This window comes from Antennarius striatus, chromosome 2 (assembly GCF_040054535.1).
Source record: "Antennarius striatus isolate MH-2024 chromosome 2, ASM4005453v1, whole genome shotgun sequence".
In the NCBI taxonomy this organism is placed as follows: domain Eukaryota; kingdom Metazoa; phylum Chordata; class Actinopteri; order Lophiiformes; family Antennariidae; genus Antennarius; species Antennarius striatus.
Genome location: NC_090777.1, coordinates 28,490,796 through 28,506,950, shown reverse-complemented (window position 1 = coordinate 28,506,950; position 16,155 = coordinate 28,490,796). Strand labels below are relative to the sequence as shown.

General features: G+C 41.5%; 2 protein-coding genes across 3 annotated transcripts in view; both read left to right on the top strand.

Moving 5' to 3' along the window:
- Nucleotides 1–4,043, top strand: part of LOC137601947 (uncharacterized) — a 39,868-nt gene extending 35,825 nt beyond the window's left edge. The window contains exon 9 of the mRNA XM_068324451.1: nt 758–4,043. Coding sequence (XP_068180552.1) covers nt 758–1,261 — 504 coding nt within the window. The 3' untranslated portion in view covers nt 1,262–4,043. The remainder of the gene's footprint in view (nt 1–757) is intronic.
- Nucleotides 4,044–5,071: 1,028 nt separating this feature from the next.
- Nucleotides 5,072–16,155, top strand: part of slc2a4rg (SLC2A4 regulator) — a 37,959-nt gene continuing 26,875 nt past the window's right edge. Inside the window, exons 1-2 of one of the 2 annotated variants that reach the window (XM_068332211.1) lie at nt 5,072–5,596; nt 6,973–7,208. In XM_068332211.1, coding sequence (XP_068188312.1) covers nt 5,324–5,596; nt 6,973–7,208 — 509 coding nt within the window. In that variant the 5' untranslated portion in view covers nt 5,072–5,323. The remainder of the gene's footprint in view (nt 5,597–6,972; nt 7,209–16,155) is intronic. The other variant, XM_068332212.1, reaches the window with a different exon arrangement.

Here is a 16,155-nt window from a genome sequence, read left to right as displayed (position 1 = left end):
ACAAATACAAATGACAGCAAAGTCCATTATCGAACACCACTTAGCAGTTGGGGTTTTTTTTTTATTCATTGAGTTGGACGGTGACCAGATTTTTCACACCATGCCCCCGCTGTTAGGTTGCCAAAGCAGCTATGGTGAAATTTTAACAGGTCCGTTCGCTGCAAAAGCTAACCGTCTCTCTGCCAAGACCTCGACAGGCTGATAACTCAGTTTGCTCTCTCTCTTCTCCTGCCCCATAGAAATAGGTCAGGTTACAGCACAGAGCGAGCTCTGTCAACACGTGTGCAAACGGCTGCGCCGACACCCACACCGTCTATGCACACACAGCCATTTACATACAAAGAGTTAGTATCATTACATGTTTGCTCACGTATGTGGACTTCATATCTGGCGTGCACGCGTGCAGATGGACGTAAATGTAGGAAGTGTGTGCGTGTAGTCAAAGCTAAAAACACGAGACTTACTGTTCATGTCAAGCACAGCTCAGCACAGGATGTTTAGCCTTCAACAGCGACAGCCGTTAAAGTAAATGAGTGAACCAGAGCAACTTTATTACTACTTATTTCTCACTCATTTTTTAAAAAATCTTGTTTTTATTATATAACTGATCCTCACAAGAATTATTCAGGTTTTCAGCCGTTTTGTTTGCACGAGAAGTTCTTTCAGTTTTGCTCTCAGTCAAACATTTTAAGCAATTTCCCCCTTGGGGGATCAATAAAGTAATAAAGTAATAAAGTATTCTGATGTGTGCTTTCAGATTGCAGAGACCTACTCTATCGTCTGCAAAAGCCAGAAGAAGAAACCTTTTGAGAACAATGGATCCAAGACCCTCCCGCGCTCCTTTGGTGGGGATAGAAGCACAGGTTCCCGAGTCCGGGGAGTCCAGGGCCCGGCGCGCTCCCAGGAGGAACCCTGCTATGAGCCGGTGGGAGACAGGTCCTGGTCCACGTGTGCGGTGGCCGAGCCCGACCACGCATACGCCGCCATCGACACGCCCCGGAAACGTGAGCAGGCCGGAACCAATAACAGCACGGCGGGAGGGAATGCGACTCTGAAGAGGAAGAAGCAGATGCCCCCGCAGCCGACGGCTCCAGCTGCACCTCAGGGCTCAGGTAACCCCCCCACGCCTGCTAGAGGCCTGCCTGGTGGGGAGAACCTCTATGAGACCGTCGGCGATGGGAAACCAGGGGGCAGCAGCTCCAGCACCACCACCATCTTCACCTTCAATGATGGGATGGAGATGTACGTCACCGGCCTGTAGCTGGGCCAGGGGCCCCCAGGACCTACCGGCTCCTGACAGGGGCCCTCCCATTGACTAGCCAAGGGGGTCGCCGTAATCGCAAGACCCTCTATGAACAAACAACACGAGGATCCATTTTGTGATAACATCAGGTACAAACAGGGTCTTAATCCAGGTTCAGACTTTGGTTAACTGGTCTGTACTACAGAACCAGATTAAGCCTAATCCAGCCCAATATGGACCAAATACATTTTAACAAAAAAAAAAAAAAAGAATTAAAAAATGCTCATCCGACTGTATCACCGACCATACACACCTGTTTGTGCATCGTTTTCCATCATATTTTTTATTTTTATATGAACACTGCACTATTCAGACAGCAGTGTAACTCACAACCTTTAAGATATATATATATATATAAAAAAATAAAAATGAATGTGCATGCATTGTGGAAACACACTCCTGAAATAAAAAACAAACGGTAGTCTAAAGGAAACTGGGCATATATGTACGAGGCACACCTTACCTATCGTCACACGCCTCGTCTTTGAGGGACTTATGTAACGTGAGCAGGTGGACGTCACACAGGTTTGTGGTTCTGAGCTCACCCTAAGCAAACATTTGGAACCGGTTGTCTGTTCCCGTCTGGAGGAGGGGATTTATCATGGCCTGCACTTTCAGAAGTAAGTGGATGCGAGAGTCCTGTTTCACAATTTGAATCCATTGTGCCATAAATGTATTAGTAGTTATCAATTACAAATTAAACGTAAATTTTAATTAATAATGCAGCTCTCAAAAAGGTCACTTCCACTCACACACACACGGACATACACCAACCCAATCCACCTACTCGGAACAGCCGAATAGGTTGTGCAAGAACTTTGTCACAGTTTAACAATTCTGTAGACTTTAAATAGGTAGAATATGGATATAATAAACTAGATAAACATCTGATTTTATGACAGCCGTCATTTCTTCTGGAAGCTGCAGAAACATTAACGTGCTGCAGAGGATGTTTCTGAGCAAAGTTGCACCCCAAAGCTCCCCCGACTCAGTCTGGAGATGGACATAGCAACAGAGGGCTTAGAATGAAATTAAAGGGCATAAAAATTGTAAATCAGCTTGACATAAAATTAGCTTGTGTCTGTTTAAAAGATTTTCCCTCACTTTTTTTTGTCGTCCCGAGCCTCAGCGCCTTGCTCTCTTCCATTACGATCGACGTCTTTCCAATGTAACTTTGGGGAATATTGTAAAAAACAATGAAGAGAAGAAGAAAAAAACCCATCAGAGGGTTAATAAATGGCTAAGCCAGTTGAATAGGGATACACACTGTCCACAGGCTGAGAGATAAATGGTGCATTAATGTGAGACAACCGTGAAGCTAGAAGAAGGCTTTTGGAAAGATTAGTAACACAGGTTTGCTACTGTGTCTGAAACAATGTAATATTAAATGTACTTTATATTTCAATGCGCTGTTTATTTTTCTTACCTACAGAAAATATCATTGGTTGAATAGCTCATGCCACTGCCATGAAAAGTTTGTGTTGTTGGTGCAACCTTTTCCTGCTTGATCAAAAATTTGCATGCTTTGATATATGAAGATGAATACAGATATCGTGGTACTTTATTGATCTCTTGTTTGTTAATCTTTTCTGTTGTAATTTTTGTTCCATGTGATGCAAAACGAGAGTCTTTTATTCCAAAGTAACAACTTGGAGGAGGAGGGAGAATTATTATTTTAAAAAAAAGAGAGAGAGAGGGAGGGAGAGAAGCTGCTGGGAGGAGGAAGCACTGGAGAAGACAGAATGTTGTTTATCCTCTGCTCTGGGGGAGACAGGGAGATAGAGGTGAGGTGGAACAGCTCGTATGATGCAGATCACTGCATGTCTGTTTGATATGTGTTTGCGCGCACACACACACACGCGCACACACACACACACACACACACACACACACACACACACACACACACACACACACACACAAACACACTGCAGGACTGGATCATGTGAATCCGGGGGAGGTGGAAGCACACTTTTCTTCTACATGGTCAGTCCATACATAACGTACAGTCCTCCCTCAGATCTGCTGAAAACTGCTCTCCCTCACAGGGCTGGGGAAGGGCCTGCGATGACCAGACCTGAGGGACTCAGGGGGGGTGAGATGAGGGAGGGATGGGGGGGTCAAAGGTCCTCGGTCAATCCAACCCCAGCCTGATATCAACAATGCGCCTCAACGGCTCAACTCCTGCCTCATATGAGAAATGGCACATAGGGAGTTCTGTTTGACAATGGAAGTTACTGTCACTTAATCCTTTTTCTCTGGCTGTCACTTAAGTGTCACAGTTTCTTTATCCTGAGAGACAGCACTGATCTATTTAGCTGAACACTTTTATAATGATCAAAACATGTTCGTTGCACAAACAAATACAGTATGATAATGTAAATGTGTACAATACTGTGTTGCTGTTCTAATGTTCCAAATGTAACAAACAATATATGGTATATTTGTTGAAAAGATGGTTATCACAGACACATTGTATTTTGTGGATGCCAAATATTTCATGCTTTCCATGCAGATACGGATGGTGTTTGTTAAATGTCTTGAGGTATAATTATGGGCCAATGCTGTTGCTGTATACAATGTTGTGTGTTCTTAAAGCACAGGGTTTAGTTTAAAATAATGAATATAATAAATATAGTATGACAGTGCAGATATGCAAAAGATTGTAATGTTTTATATTAACCTTCATAAAATATTAAAGTGAGTTTTTACTTTTCTAATAAAGTGGCACATTAAAATGCTTGTTTGTCTTTTGCCTCTTGTCTTATTTCTTTGTACAGTCTTGGTAATATTTCAGTGTCAGTCACTAAAGCTCCGGAGCAGCCTCACTGAAATAAATGCTGCTTGCAATAAAATGTGTTTGTGTAGAATAAACCAGACATGTAAGGAGTCTGCTGCAGTAATTTTACGACAGATTGAATAAATAACCATTCAGGTGATAAAAAAAAGGATGATACAGCTTTTAATTGTTTAATCAAGTGTATAAAAATGAATGTAAGATTATAATTCATTCTGAAACACGGATACTATTACTAACATTTTTCATAAATTGAAAAAACATATTGTGTACACAACTATAGTGCATAATGAAGTTGAAATACTAAATCCACTTCTATATCATGATTCAATCCCAGCACACCTGGTTGATAGTGATATATGATGGTGAAACTGTATAAAACTAGTACTTATTTGTTTTAGTTGCATTATTTTATATCCGGATTATCTGGATAATATTCTAATTTTATATATAATATGAAAAACGACCCTTATGACATATAAAGTTATGTTTGCCTTTTGAGGGATTATTCAGTCTGACCAAATTTGTTGATAATAAATAAATTTATAAATTTATGATAATAAATGTTGATAATAACCGGTTTAAAACACCGCGAAACAACAGAGTGCCAGATCACCATTTGGCAAACAGCATAAATGCGCAGTTAGTCGCGTCCAGTCTGCCGTTCCTCCTCCTCTTCCTCCTCCTCTTCCTCCTCCTCTTCCTCCTCCTCTTCCTCCTCCTCTTCCTCCTCCTCTTCCTCCTCCTCTTCCTCCTCCTCTTCCTCCTCCTCCTCCTCTCTCTTGCTACAGACCTCCTCGACGTCGACAGACACCGGCCGGTAAACTGGAGGCCACGCCCCTCCCCTCTTCCACCCATATTATTTTAATTAGAAAAAAAAAAGATTGACGCAGTGGAACTGGCCAATCAGCGGCCGGCTAGCTGTGGAAGCGTGCCAGGATGTAATGTTTATGTACGCAGCGGACCAATAGGAACGAAGCGGAGGGGGCGTGGCATTCTTTTGGAGGAAAGAGGCAAAACAATCTTTTATCCTTCAGACCGGGCGGCTTTTGAGATTCCCCGGGTATGGGTGGCGGCGGCGGCGGTGGAAACCTACACGTAGAATAGAATGAAAGTTTAGAACTCTCGACAATCCCGATAAATGTATCTAACTTCAGCAATTTGCACTAAATTCTATAGAAAGCTGGTTTTCTTTCTTTAGTCCCCACTTGTCCTGGCTGAGAATGGAATCCAGATATATTTTGGAGAACTCGACGGGAGGGACGAGGGTCGCCGGTGTGGATTTTAACTGCCGACTCGGCCGATCTGTGCCCCGAGACGCCCGTGTCCACACGGCGGAGAAAAGTAGTCCCTTGCCGGCGTACACAAACGGTCCCGTCCTTTACAAAATTGTGATGGATGGTGGCTCAGCGGTGGAGGTTCAAGGAGAGAGAACCTCCTTAATAAAAGGGAACAGAATTTGTCCGGGTGGTCAAATATTGCACGACATTGAAAAAGTAAGTGTTTTTCGTCCGCCTCTTTTAGCCGGTCACGTCGGCAGCGCACGAAAGTTGCCCCGCGGAGACCGAACCTGTCAGCACGCGGAAGGATAATGTGTTTTGACAGCTCTCACTCGCCGGTTTTCCGTTTTTACGGTCATGTGTGGAAGTGGGAAGCGTAAACGAGACTGAAAGTAGTGTTTTTACTTCCACGGTTTTTAAAAAAAAAAAAATCCACTCGTGTTAATTGCATTCACTGTCTGCCTGTAGGTAACTACGTCGTATCAAAACCGCTTTTAAATGGCGGAGGATTTTATGTGCAAAGTTTACAGAAAAGTGGGGCCGGAACTTCAGACTCCACCCCTCCCCCCATAGGAAGAGGGCGGGGCTACAGGACAGGCTTCAGCCCCGCCCCCTCAATTCACCACACAAACTCCAGTTGTGGAAGCCAGTGGAAATGTGATATGTCCTAACTCCACTTCAGTTTTATTATTTAATTTTTGAAACTTTTAACTTGCATTTAATGAAATTATTTGCTTTCCATGTTCAGTGTTCATGTTTCAGTTTACAGGTTGTTGGGTTTTTGTTTTTTTGCTGCTTCAGTAATTTACTCATACCATAGTTATTAATTAACCTCCCTATCAAATATGCTTAGAGACAGAAGTGACACTCTTGCAATAGATTATGTAATAATATTTAATCAGATGAATTCAGGGGGATTTGCATATGACAGGCAGTAACTTTACCACAGCTATTTATGAATAGTAATTAGTCAATTTATTGTCATATCTGAGAATAAGTTATTAATCAGAAAAGGACAAATTATAGACGTTAGTATGATTTACCAATATAGGTGACATACATATCCAGTTATTATTTATATATATATATATATATATATATATATATATATATATATATATATATATATATATATATATATATATATATTTAAGGGGCTTCACATAATAGGGCTTATATGAAGGAGTTGTAGATAAATCATGTCTTCTTTACTTTTTCTGCTATTCCAAAGTCAAAAAGCAGCTGAAAATTAAACAGATGCTTTGACTTGGGGACCTGGGTTGTTCCTGAAGGTTCATGTGCACCGCTAATCAATAACCATCTCTAAGTTTTTGAACGGAGTGAAAGGAATAATGAAATTACTCTGATTTGATCATGTTGAATAGCCCCCAAAAACACTTTCATACAGATAAAATTAATTTCAAGGTTTCTGTGATCAACGAAAATATAGATATCCTGTTTGAAGTCACAAAAAATGTCTGAAGGCATCTATTGCAAGTGTTGCAGCTGTCAAGAAAATGCATGTTACCTAGGGGTTGTAATAACTGTGTTAAAAATCCCAGAGTGTAATGCATTGTTTCTTAACGTTCTAGTCTGGCCTGGGGGACCAAAGAGACACCGGTTCCACTGGAATCCTGAAGAGGGCCAGTCCGACTCACTGCCCCGGCATAAACGGGCAGTTGCCAGGCAGCTTCATGCACTTGGACATCAGGAACCCAGGGAAACAGGCAGAGCTGGCCAACAACTTCAAGCCGGCGCAAGGGCGGAACGTACCACTGACGGAGAAACAGCACCTCCCATCTTCCCACATCCCCGTTCCCAGAAACAGGTAGAGAGAGGCTGATGCCCCATTGCATCCTCACATCGGGTTCTGTATGTATTGTGTGTTATTTGCATGGGATCACTCATTTATCCGCGCTTTGATATGATAAAAATAGTCTTTTAAACATCACATGTGCATGCTGTTAACTGTAAGACCTGCTGATTATCGCACAGATCTTGTCGTATTTTTTCACACAATCTGACTTTGTGTTGATAAGAATAATCAACAACTGTTTTTTCTTAACAAAATCGTGGAATTCACCCTCTGGCTACACGCATACAGTAATTTGGGCATGAATGGTGCGGGGGTGTATTGGTCAACTGACCACATTTTCCAGAACCGTTTCGAAATATGCCCTAACAGAGCCAGACCTCGAGGTGAAGTCCTGGTTTTGCTGAAACACTTGACAGAAGAAAAAGAGTGGGAGAGCGAGACAGACAAAGAACACTGCTGTTGTTTGCTGATATATTAGTTAAATACTTTTGGGGAAAGTTTACTCTAATCAAGTTTCTGACTGTCTTGCTGAACTGTTCTTGCAGTACGATCGTGCGACGCGACCCCGTTTGACCCCCTTTTGAAAGCTAGCGAATGTGTCAGCGTGATGCATTCAGGGTACATCCACCAGGAAGACTATTATCACCGTGTTGTACGCTTACGTTTGATGATGCGTGTGCAGTTCAGAGAGATTTTTGTTGCCATTATTTCCCACCCTTTTCAAACACAGACATGTACATTTGTCCTGGGAACACACTCCTGTCAGCGCCGAGACAAATGAACATGCACACACAGGCTGTTCCACAGAGAGGAAGCAGAGAAAGCATTCAGGGACAAGCCTAGTTCGCTGATAAGTGATTATGTAACAGCAAAGAGGAGTGGGAGAGGCCATAGTCGGTTCTTTGGCACTCTCTGCTTCATTTTACACTGTTACAGGTCTTTGTCACGGCGTGGTGTGTCTGTCAGGGACCCTGCGATAACAAAATGCCCACTGGCTGCAGGCTGCAGGCTGCAAAAATCAGCCGCTTGAATCAAAAACGGACTTTACTTCTTGAGTATTACATTTTTCAAGAGATATTAGGATTATTGCAGTTTTAAACATGATTATAAATCGAATTCTAATGCAATACGTCTGAGAGCGAGTTGATAGTCGATATGTGTGAGATTTGAACCATGCCGCTTTTTTTCCTTCCCTTTTTCTCTGCACAAAGAAATTCATTGCTACTAGTCATGTATGACAGAAGGGATCGTCTCTTGCATGCAAGACCGAACAGGCTTTTAAACCAGAGCGTTGTGCATAATTCTTTTATATGTGATATATATAGAAAAAGACGTATGTCCACCGCAGACATGCTTTCCTTCTTGATCCAGGTCTTTGCTGTATTTTAAACATTTCTTTTCCATAGCATGTTGACAGCTGTATTGGCACAGCGGTACTACAATTTCAAACTTCTAATTGGCTCTACACAACCACTGGAATGGGTTTTATAACATTATATAACTGTGTGGTCACATTAGCTCGGCTTTTTGTTGCTCCATTGACTTTTCGGATCAGCTGTAGCTCTGTCGTTTCAGTTGTTTGATGAGCGGGTCTCGTCGACTGACCCTTCATTCCTGTTTTGGTTCAAGCTCGTTCTGTTTACACCATTTTATTCCCTCCTTAAGGTGAACCAGTTTAGCTGGTACCTGGTACAAATAAATAAACCTATAATTAAATTTAATAAATGTGCATCACCTCCAACACATCATATTAATAATGAAAATAGCACAGATGTATTTTCATCCTTTTATTTTAGAATTTTTTTATTGACATTATTTGTTTTTTTTCCTGTGTTCTTGTTTTCTTTTGTTTTTTGCTCATTCTCTCAAAATTTAGCATCAATCTGATTATCTCAATTTAGTATTTATTGCATCACTTCTGTCAATAATTATCTTAGCTTTGCAAAGTGTTTAGCAGAGAGTCTTTTTAGCCAAGGGCTCCTTGTTCATGGAACAGAACAGCATGATGGGTAGCGAGTGAGTGGACGAGCGAGCAGAACAGAACAGAGCAGAGAGTGGATGGAAGTCGACGTTCAGTACAAACTTTGATAAATAAAGTGATAAATGCTTCAACTTCTCAAGACGAAGGAAAGTTTTGCCAGTTATTCCCTAACTGCTTTAAAAGTGAATAAAGGTCAGAAGCTTAACAGCAAAAGGCCAAGATACCATTGAGATGTTCTCGTTGCCTCTGGTGCATTTCCATCCCCCACACACACAAAAAACCCAACTTTATTATCCAGCCTTGCGTCGTCTTTTATTTTTTTATTTTTTTTGGGAGACTATAAAATAAACTCATAATGATGAATCTGACACTGAATGTCTCCAGTGACTATTTGACCGCATTCTTTAAGCTACGGCTGCCTCCCAGCTTCCGACTAACGCCGCAGCGCTGGAAATCAATTTCTATTTGCTAAAACTACAGCTGCGAGTCGGCAGCGGCAACCAATCAATGTCTGGGAAAACGGTGGTCTCAGCTGGGTGAAAGTCATTAGAATGACTGTTTTTAAAGTACCTTCAGTTTAAAATCACATGTTTTGGATTTTTTTTTAACGAATTGAATTTCTATATATAGTATATATTCACTGGTATCTGATCTGCAGTCTAGATGTATGCTAATCATCTCAAATGTATTAGAGCAGTTTTAAAAATGCACTGTACCATGTAACTGCATTAATAATTTGCTATTAATGATTTACACTAAACAACATAGTTGTGCAATGCTTACCCATGTTCAGACGGTATTTTTAGCGGCAGATATTTTTCTTAATGTCATGGTCACAGTGGCAAATGCGCACTTGGCATCTGAGTACGTGTCTGGATGTCCGTCTGTGTGTGACCCTTTGACCTCCGCATAAGCGGTGTGTTGTTTCTTATTTACAATGCGGTGCTTTCTCACCTCCTCTGGTCACATTGCAAAATTCTACAAATCAAGTCAAAATTCTCCCGGACTAGTCGGGGCAAAGATCTAGCGGGGTAAATTCTCACCCACGTGGACGTTCATTCAAGCACAGTCAAACGTCCGTCACGCGTTCGTTCAAACACTCCCACGCATCTCGTCGAACTCGCCTCCATGTGGAAGTCTCTATCTGTTTTCTTGTTTTATCTCTGGTTGAGTCACTCTAGGCTCGGAGTAGAGTTAGTTCTACCTGTCAATATTCATCTGTGTGAGAACCGAGTTTTTGATGCAAAAATCCGTTTCCTTCCGTCTGTTTTTGGTCACTTCCACGACCACTAAAGGGCAAAATGAATGTGAAACGCTGAACTTACATGAACGAGACACCAGATCGACCAAATACAGCATGGAGGTGGGGGTGGTGGGGTGGTGGGGGGGGGGTGAGCTCTGTATTTAAAATAATTACCCCCGCCGGTCTTCGACTCGGTCTGCTAAGATTTACCAAGAGGGTTTAGCCCGAGCGAGCAGACAGGCTGTAACAGACTCCGCCACGTCTCCATCCCCTCTCCAACCAGCACACCAACCAGTCCTCAACCCCCAGAGGAGGCATTACCGCCGGTGGGGGAGGAGGTGTGTGAGGTCAGACTCAAAGGAACGGCCACCCCCCCAAACCTCGTCTGGGATGTCTAACCGACATCCAGGCTCACATGGCAGCCTTATTCTGACTCAGGCAAGGGTGAAAGGTCATCGTCAATGAATGGAGTCGTGCTAGTGAGGTTGGGGGTGGGGGTCATATCAGGACGCAAGCAGGCATGTGTCCCGCCCTTTAAAACATGTAGCTTATGTGCTGCGTAGACAATTTACGACCGCAGAAGGCCGGGGCAGACGGCTCATCGTCCAACGCGACGTCTTCTGAGTCAGAGAAACGCCGAAGACCTCGATCGAATATCAAAGAAAAAAAATGTTTTCTGTGCTTATCTAAGATTTCAGGGCAGAGCTCTGCTGGATCTGGCTCCAGATCGTTCTTTAACTCTAATTAGGGGCCTCTGGCAGACATTCTTCCTAATGGCTGAAGTATGTGCTGTGTGTGTGTGTGTGTGTACGCGCATGTGTTCGATTCCCTAATGGGACATTAATCATCTGTTGTTGCGCATTGAAGAGGAGAAGCTAAATCACATCTGAGGAGGAGAGTTGGAGGCATGAAGGAATCTTTTATGCAGTTTGCTCTGCTGCAAAATTTATATGACACCAGGTCAGGAATTGCCTTTCCCCTCTGTCCCCCCAACTATCAACCAAACCTCCCAATGCATGAAGTCAGAATTTACTTCTGTGTTTCTGTTTATTTAAACCTCGACATTTTCCCTCCGGTTACTATATATTTTTGAGCAGAAGCATCGGTACGGTTGTGTATACGTAGATTTACCAGCCGCTGTGGTTCTGCTAAAAAAACGTGACCTTAAAAGACCAAAAATATTTCAAGAGCTTTTTATTTTTTACGACTCCATGTGCCTCAAAAAGGCACATGAATTTCAAGAAATGGCAAATTAAAAAGTTTAATGACCAGTTACATTTGATTAACGTGTTCCAAAGTATGTGGTGAGGAAATACATCCCTGAATACCTCAACTGACCCTCCGACATCGGAATACTCACAATTTCCTGTGCAAATGCAGCACTAAAGTCCTAATATAAGCTATAAGAGTTATAGCAGTGATTTAGAAAATTATTATTAATGACTCTTTATTATAGTCTAATTAGTTACTTATAATTGTTACTCATCACTGTGGAAAAAATGAACATAACACAGCAGAAGTTTCCTCTATTGCACTGAGTGATGTTCCAGTAAAAGGCTTCCAAAGCTGGATCCTCATTGGTGGAGAGCGATGAGGATCCAGCTTTGGAAGCCTTTTACTGGAACATCACTTCTTTTAGTGTAACACAACTGTTTTCAGCGTTCTGTACGGTTTTGGTTTCATAGGGATTGCTTTCTCCTGCTCTCAGTCGCTTATAAATATCATTGCGTTCAAACACACACACACACACACACACACACACACACAGACACACATACACACACATATGCTCTTGCGCAACTCGTAAGTCAACTCTGAGCTGAGGACACGCAGTGAATTCAGCCCAGACTGCAAACAGGGAGAAGTCTGGGAAATGCCCAACGCTTCACACTGTGATGAGCTGAATTGCCGTCGTCAGCCGTAACGTCTCTGATTTTAATTTATTGTTTCTATATAGCAGTAATGTATATACAGTAAAAATAAACTTATTGGATGTTTTTGTCTTTTTATTTTTTATGCTTGCAATTTTTTAAAATGTGAAATAGGAGCTGCTTTCTCTCCTGAAGCAACTCCTCCTCTACCTCCTTCTCTACATGACTGATGCAATATCAGAGTTCCATGATTGTCATCGCTAAATTATCAAGAGCAACTATTTGCATAGAATCTGTAGTAACTGAAATAAAAATGGTCAAGGACATTAATACCAGAGCTAGTGGAAAAACCATCGTGTGCTGATGTAGATAGAACATCCCCGCTATTATAGGAGAATAATTAACACATAAAGATCTCCTTAGTTTGAATGTGTCTAAAGATGGAAAGATGTGGGGCCGTTTGAACGACATCGTTTTCGGGTACTTTTCTGAATCCATGTGTAAAGATGCTTCAAAGGTGTTGCCAGGGTAAGTTTATTACCATTTTCACCTCACTGCAGCAGTATGAGAAAAACGGAAAATACTGCTCCAATCTTTGTTCTGATTAAAAGGTTGTGGAGACCACTTCCATTTGCTTTGGCTGTGGAAGAGAGAGCTCCATCCATCCATCCATCCATCCATCCATCCATCCATCTACACATCCATTTTCTTGATCGTCTCATCTTCAGGCGATTTTCTTTTGCGGGTCATGCATTGCCAGCGGATTGTGGGAGAGCTGCACCAAATTTTCCAATTTATTTCTTGTTGACAGTAAATCCAAGCGTGAAAAGCATTGCATAGATTGATTACATGGTGGCTAAAGTTTTTTTTTGAATAAACATATTTAAAAATCCTGCTTCACTCAGGCTACAACACCCAAGAGGTCAAGTTCCCCATAACCTCCAAGGAACTCCCAATTATTCCGAGGGGAAAATTTGATATTGTGACAGTTTTAGTGTGAACATATAAGAGTTTAACAGAACCATGTACATTTGGATAGTGACTTCTTTTTCTAAATAGGTGTTGCACTGCCACGAGGAGTAGATAAAATAGTACAGTAATCCCTAATTATGAAGAAAAATGCTTAATGCTATTAATGCATGCAAGAAATCTCAGCAAACCTTTAAAAATCTTTGGTTCTGTCCAGAAATACATAGTCTAGAAATGAACTTGGAAATTAAAACAAGACTAATCTCAGGGTTCCAGATATAACATTTTAAATTTTGACTACAGAAAATGGCAGCATAGAAATCAAGACATCAAATAAATGAGTGGAATGATGCTTTTTATTTATTTTTTAAAATCCAAACCTAACTTTTCTCTTTCACGTACTGCACACAGAACTTTGTTTTTCCCCACCGTTAGGAGGTCAGGTTTCATTTAACACAGATCTGCCAGTAATGCTGTTCTCCTGTCACCTCCTGGAAATTGCATCATGCACTAAAATACTTGCTGAGTCAGCTAGTGGTATTTAAACATATCAACACATTCAAAATTGCATACTTGAAGTGTTTATTTTTTGCCCATTAGCTTGGTAGATGTGGTTATCTCCTTTTAATAATAAAGATGGTGATTATTTATAAATCCTCTCGCTGGTCAGGCTGAACCTCACCAATCCGGTTGTTTTGTGTCTATAAGTATCCACAGGTCCTAAAAGTATTTAAAGTTTTTCAAGCCGCAGCTTTTTTTGGGTGTTCGCACCTGTGGACTCAGTCCAAGGTAACGTGAAGATTTCCTGCACGGGTGGAGAGACAGAATATCCCCCACTTAATCTCAGCGGTGGGGGCTTTCAGGGCCAACAGACCACTGCACAAAGCACTGAGTGTGAGGAAGCGTCCAGTCAGGTGACCAGCAGGGAACCAATCGCTGCCCACTTTCACCGAGGGCAACATCAGCATGACGGCTGTCCTCAAAGGGTCACATGTAATATATAAATGTAACTCAATGTAACTCAGTGTAATGTAAAATAAATGTAACTTACTCTTTAATGTTAAATAACACTGAATTTATTACATATTCAAGTTACAAACATTACAAACATTTTTGCTCGCTGTTCTGTTATAACATAAATCCTCATAATTTCATTCATTAAACCCACAGAACTCCATCAATCAAGGCTCAAACTATCCAAATGAATAAAGAAAAGTAACAAACACAAGTTCAGACATTAACTTTGTTTTTTGTCAACTACTGCATTGTGGGAAATGTATTTTTTTTAACCTGTTTAGTTTTAAACACTTTCTATGCTCTCGCAGGCCACATTTGGCCCCCGGGCCTTGCGTTTCACACATGTGGTCTAAGGAATGGATGGGCGGAAAATGTAGAAATATACACAAGGAGAGACAGACAGTAAGGAGAGACAGACAGTCAGTCATCTTCAGATTACCACCGCTACATCCGCCGCAGCAGGTCACAGGGAGCCGGAGCCCATCTCGGCAGCATAGGGGAGAGACAGACAGGTAATGAGAAAATGACTCAGAGAGAAAAAGGAGGTATGGAGAAACATAGATTTGGAGAGAGAGATAAGGTACAGGACATAGGCCTCTTTCACAGTGAGATCACGCGATAGCGTCACAACGAAGGCCCTTCTCTACAAAGCCTTTATTTGTTCACACTGAACAATCCCAGGGCGGAACAAAGCGATTTTATGTAGTATTTCGGCATTCCTCGAGCAAAGGGAGCGTGACGTTTAACCCAGCAGCGATGGGGTCTTATGTGACGTCTGTCATGTGCATCAAGCAAGAATTACTAAAGAATAAATTAAAATAAAACAAAACCCACAAACAGTTTACTTTCCTGTTACATGATAGTTGATCTTGTCCTCTAATCGGACGATAAGAAGCTCCAAATCGTTGAGCTGCTGCCAACTGCCTGCTTTCTAAGCCTTCTGGTTCGGGCTGCTCACATTAAACATCACCACATTAAAACAGACATTAACTGATGGTGTGCAATATGCTTTTGCAGGAAATGTGAAAGTGTGTTCTATAACCAGGCAACAACAATATTATGATTTCAAGATGTCAGATTAAGACAGAGAAAACAGAAGTGAAACTAGGACATGCAAGGGCATTTCTAACCGCACTTCAAATTTCCAAAAGTCTGATGTGACGAGAGGGTGACATTAATTTCATAGACATAGACAGCCAATCCTTGTGGGTGCCTGGTGTGTAAATGTCTACAATCACTTTTCCTTTTTGGATTTTTTTAAAGTATCTTTTAAAACATTTTCTGCTTCATATCGGTTCTGCTTTCTGCTTAAATGTTTGTAGCACGTCTCACGATGTAAGTCTGTCATACTTTAAATGCAATTTTTGAATCAATCATGGATTTTCAAAGGGTTGATGTAATAATGATAATGTAGAGATAGGAAAAAGTTTGCAAACCGTTAACCAGCCAGTATCAACCTCAACCTTTGCAAAAAAAAAAAGTGAAAATTTTTGTCAAGTTAGAATTTGTAAAATAAAACACACCAGCAGTGGTGTATTTGTCACATGGTGCAGGGTTAGGACCCATACGTAGATCACCAATGGAGATGCTTTCAGTCATAGTTGAGTTAATCAGCCAAAAAAATCCAGGAAACACAAGAAGACTCAAGAGGACAAACGAACTAGAGACGTGAGCAAAAAAGAGTACAAAAGAATCTGACCCAGAACCGAAAGAGATCCTGGCTTAAAGTTAATCAGCCTGGTGATGCACAATTACGGAGACGAAGCTCCGTCCAAAAGTTTGGCTCCGCCTCCTGCCACAACCCAGCACAGCAGAACAACATGGCACAAACACTGAACCGTGACAGTTGTGTTTCTTTTTTTTCTTTTTTTTTAAATA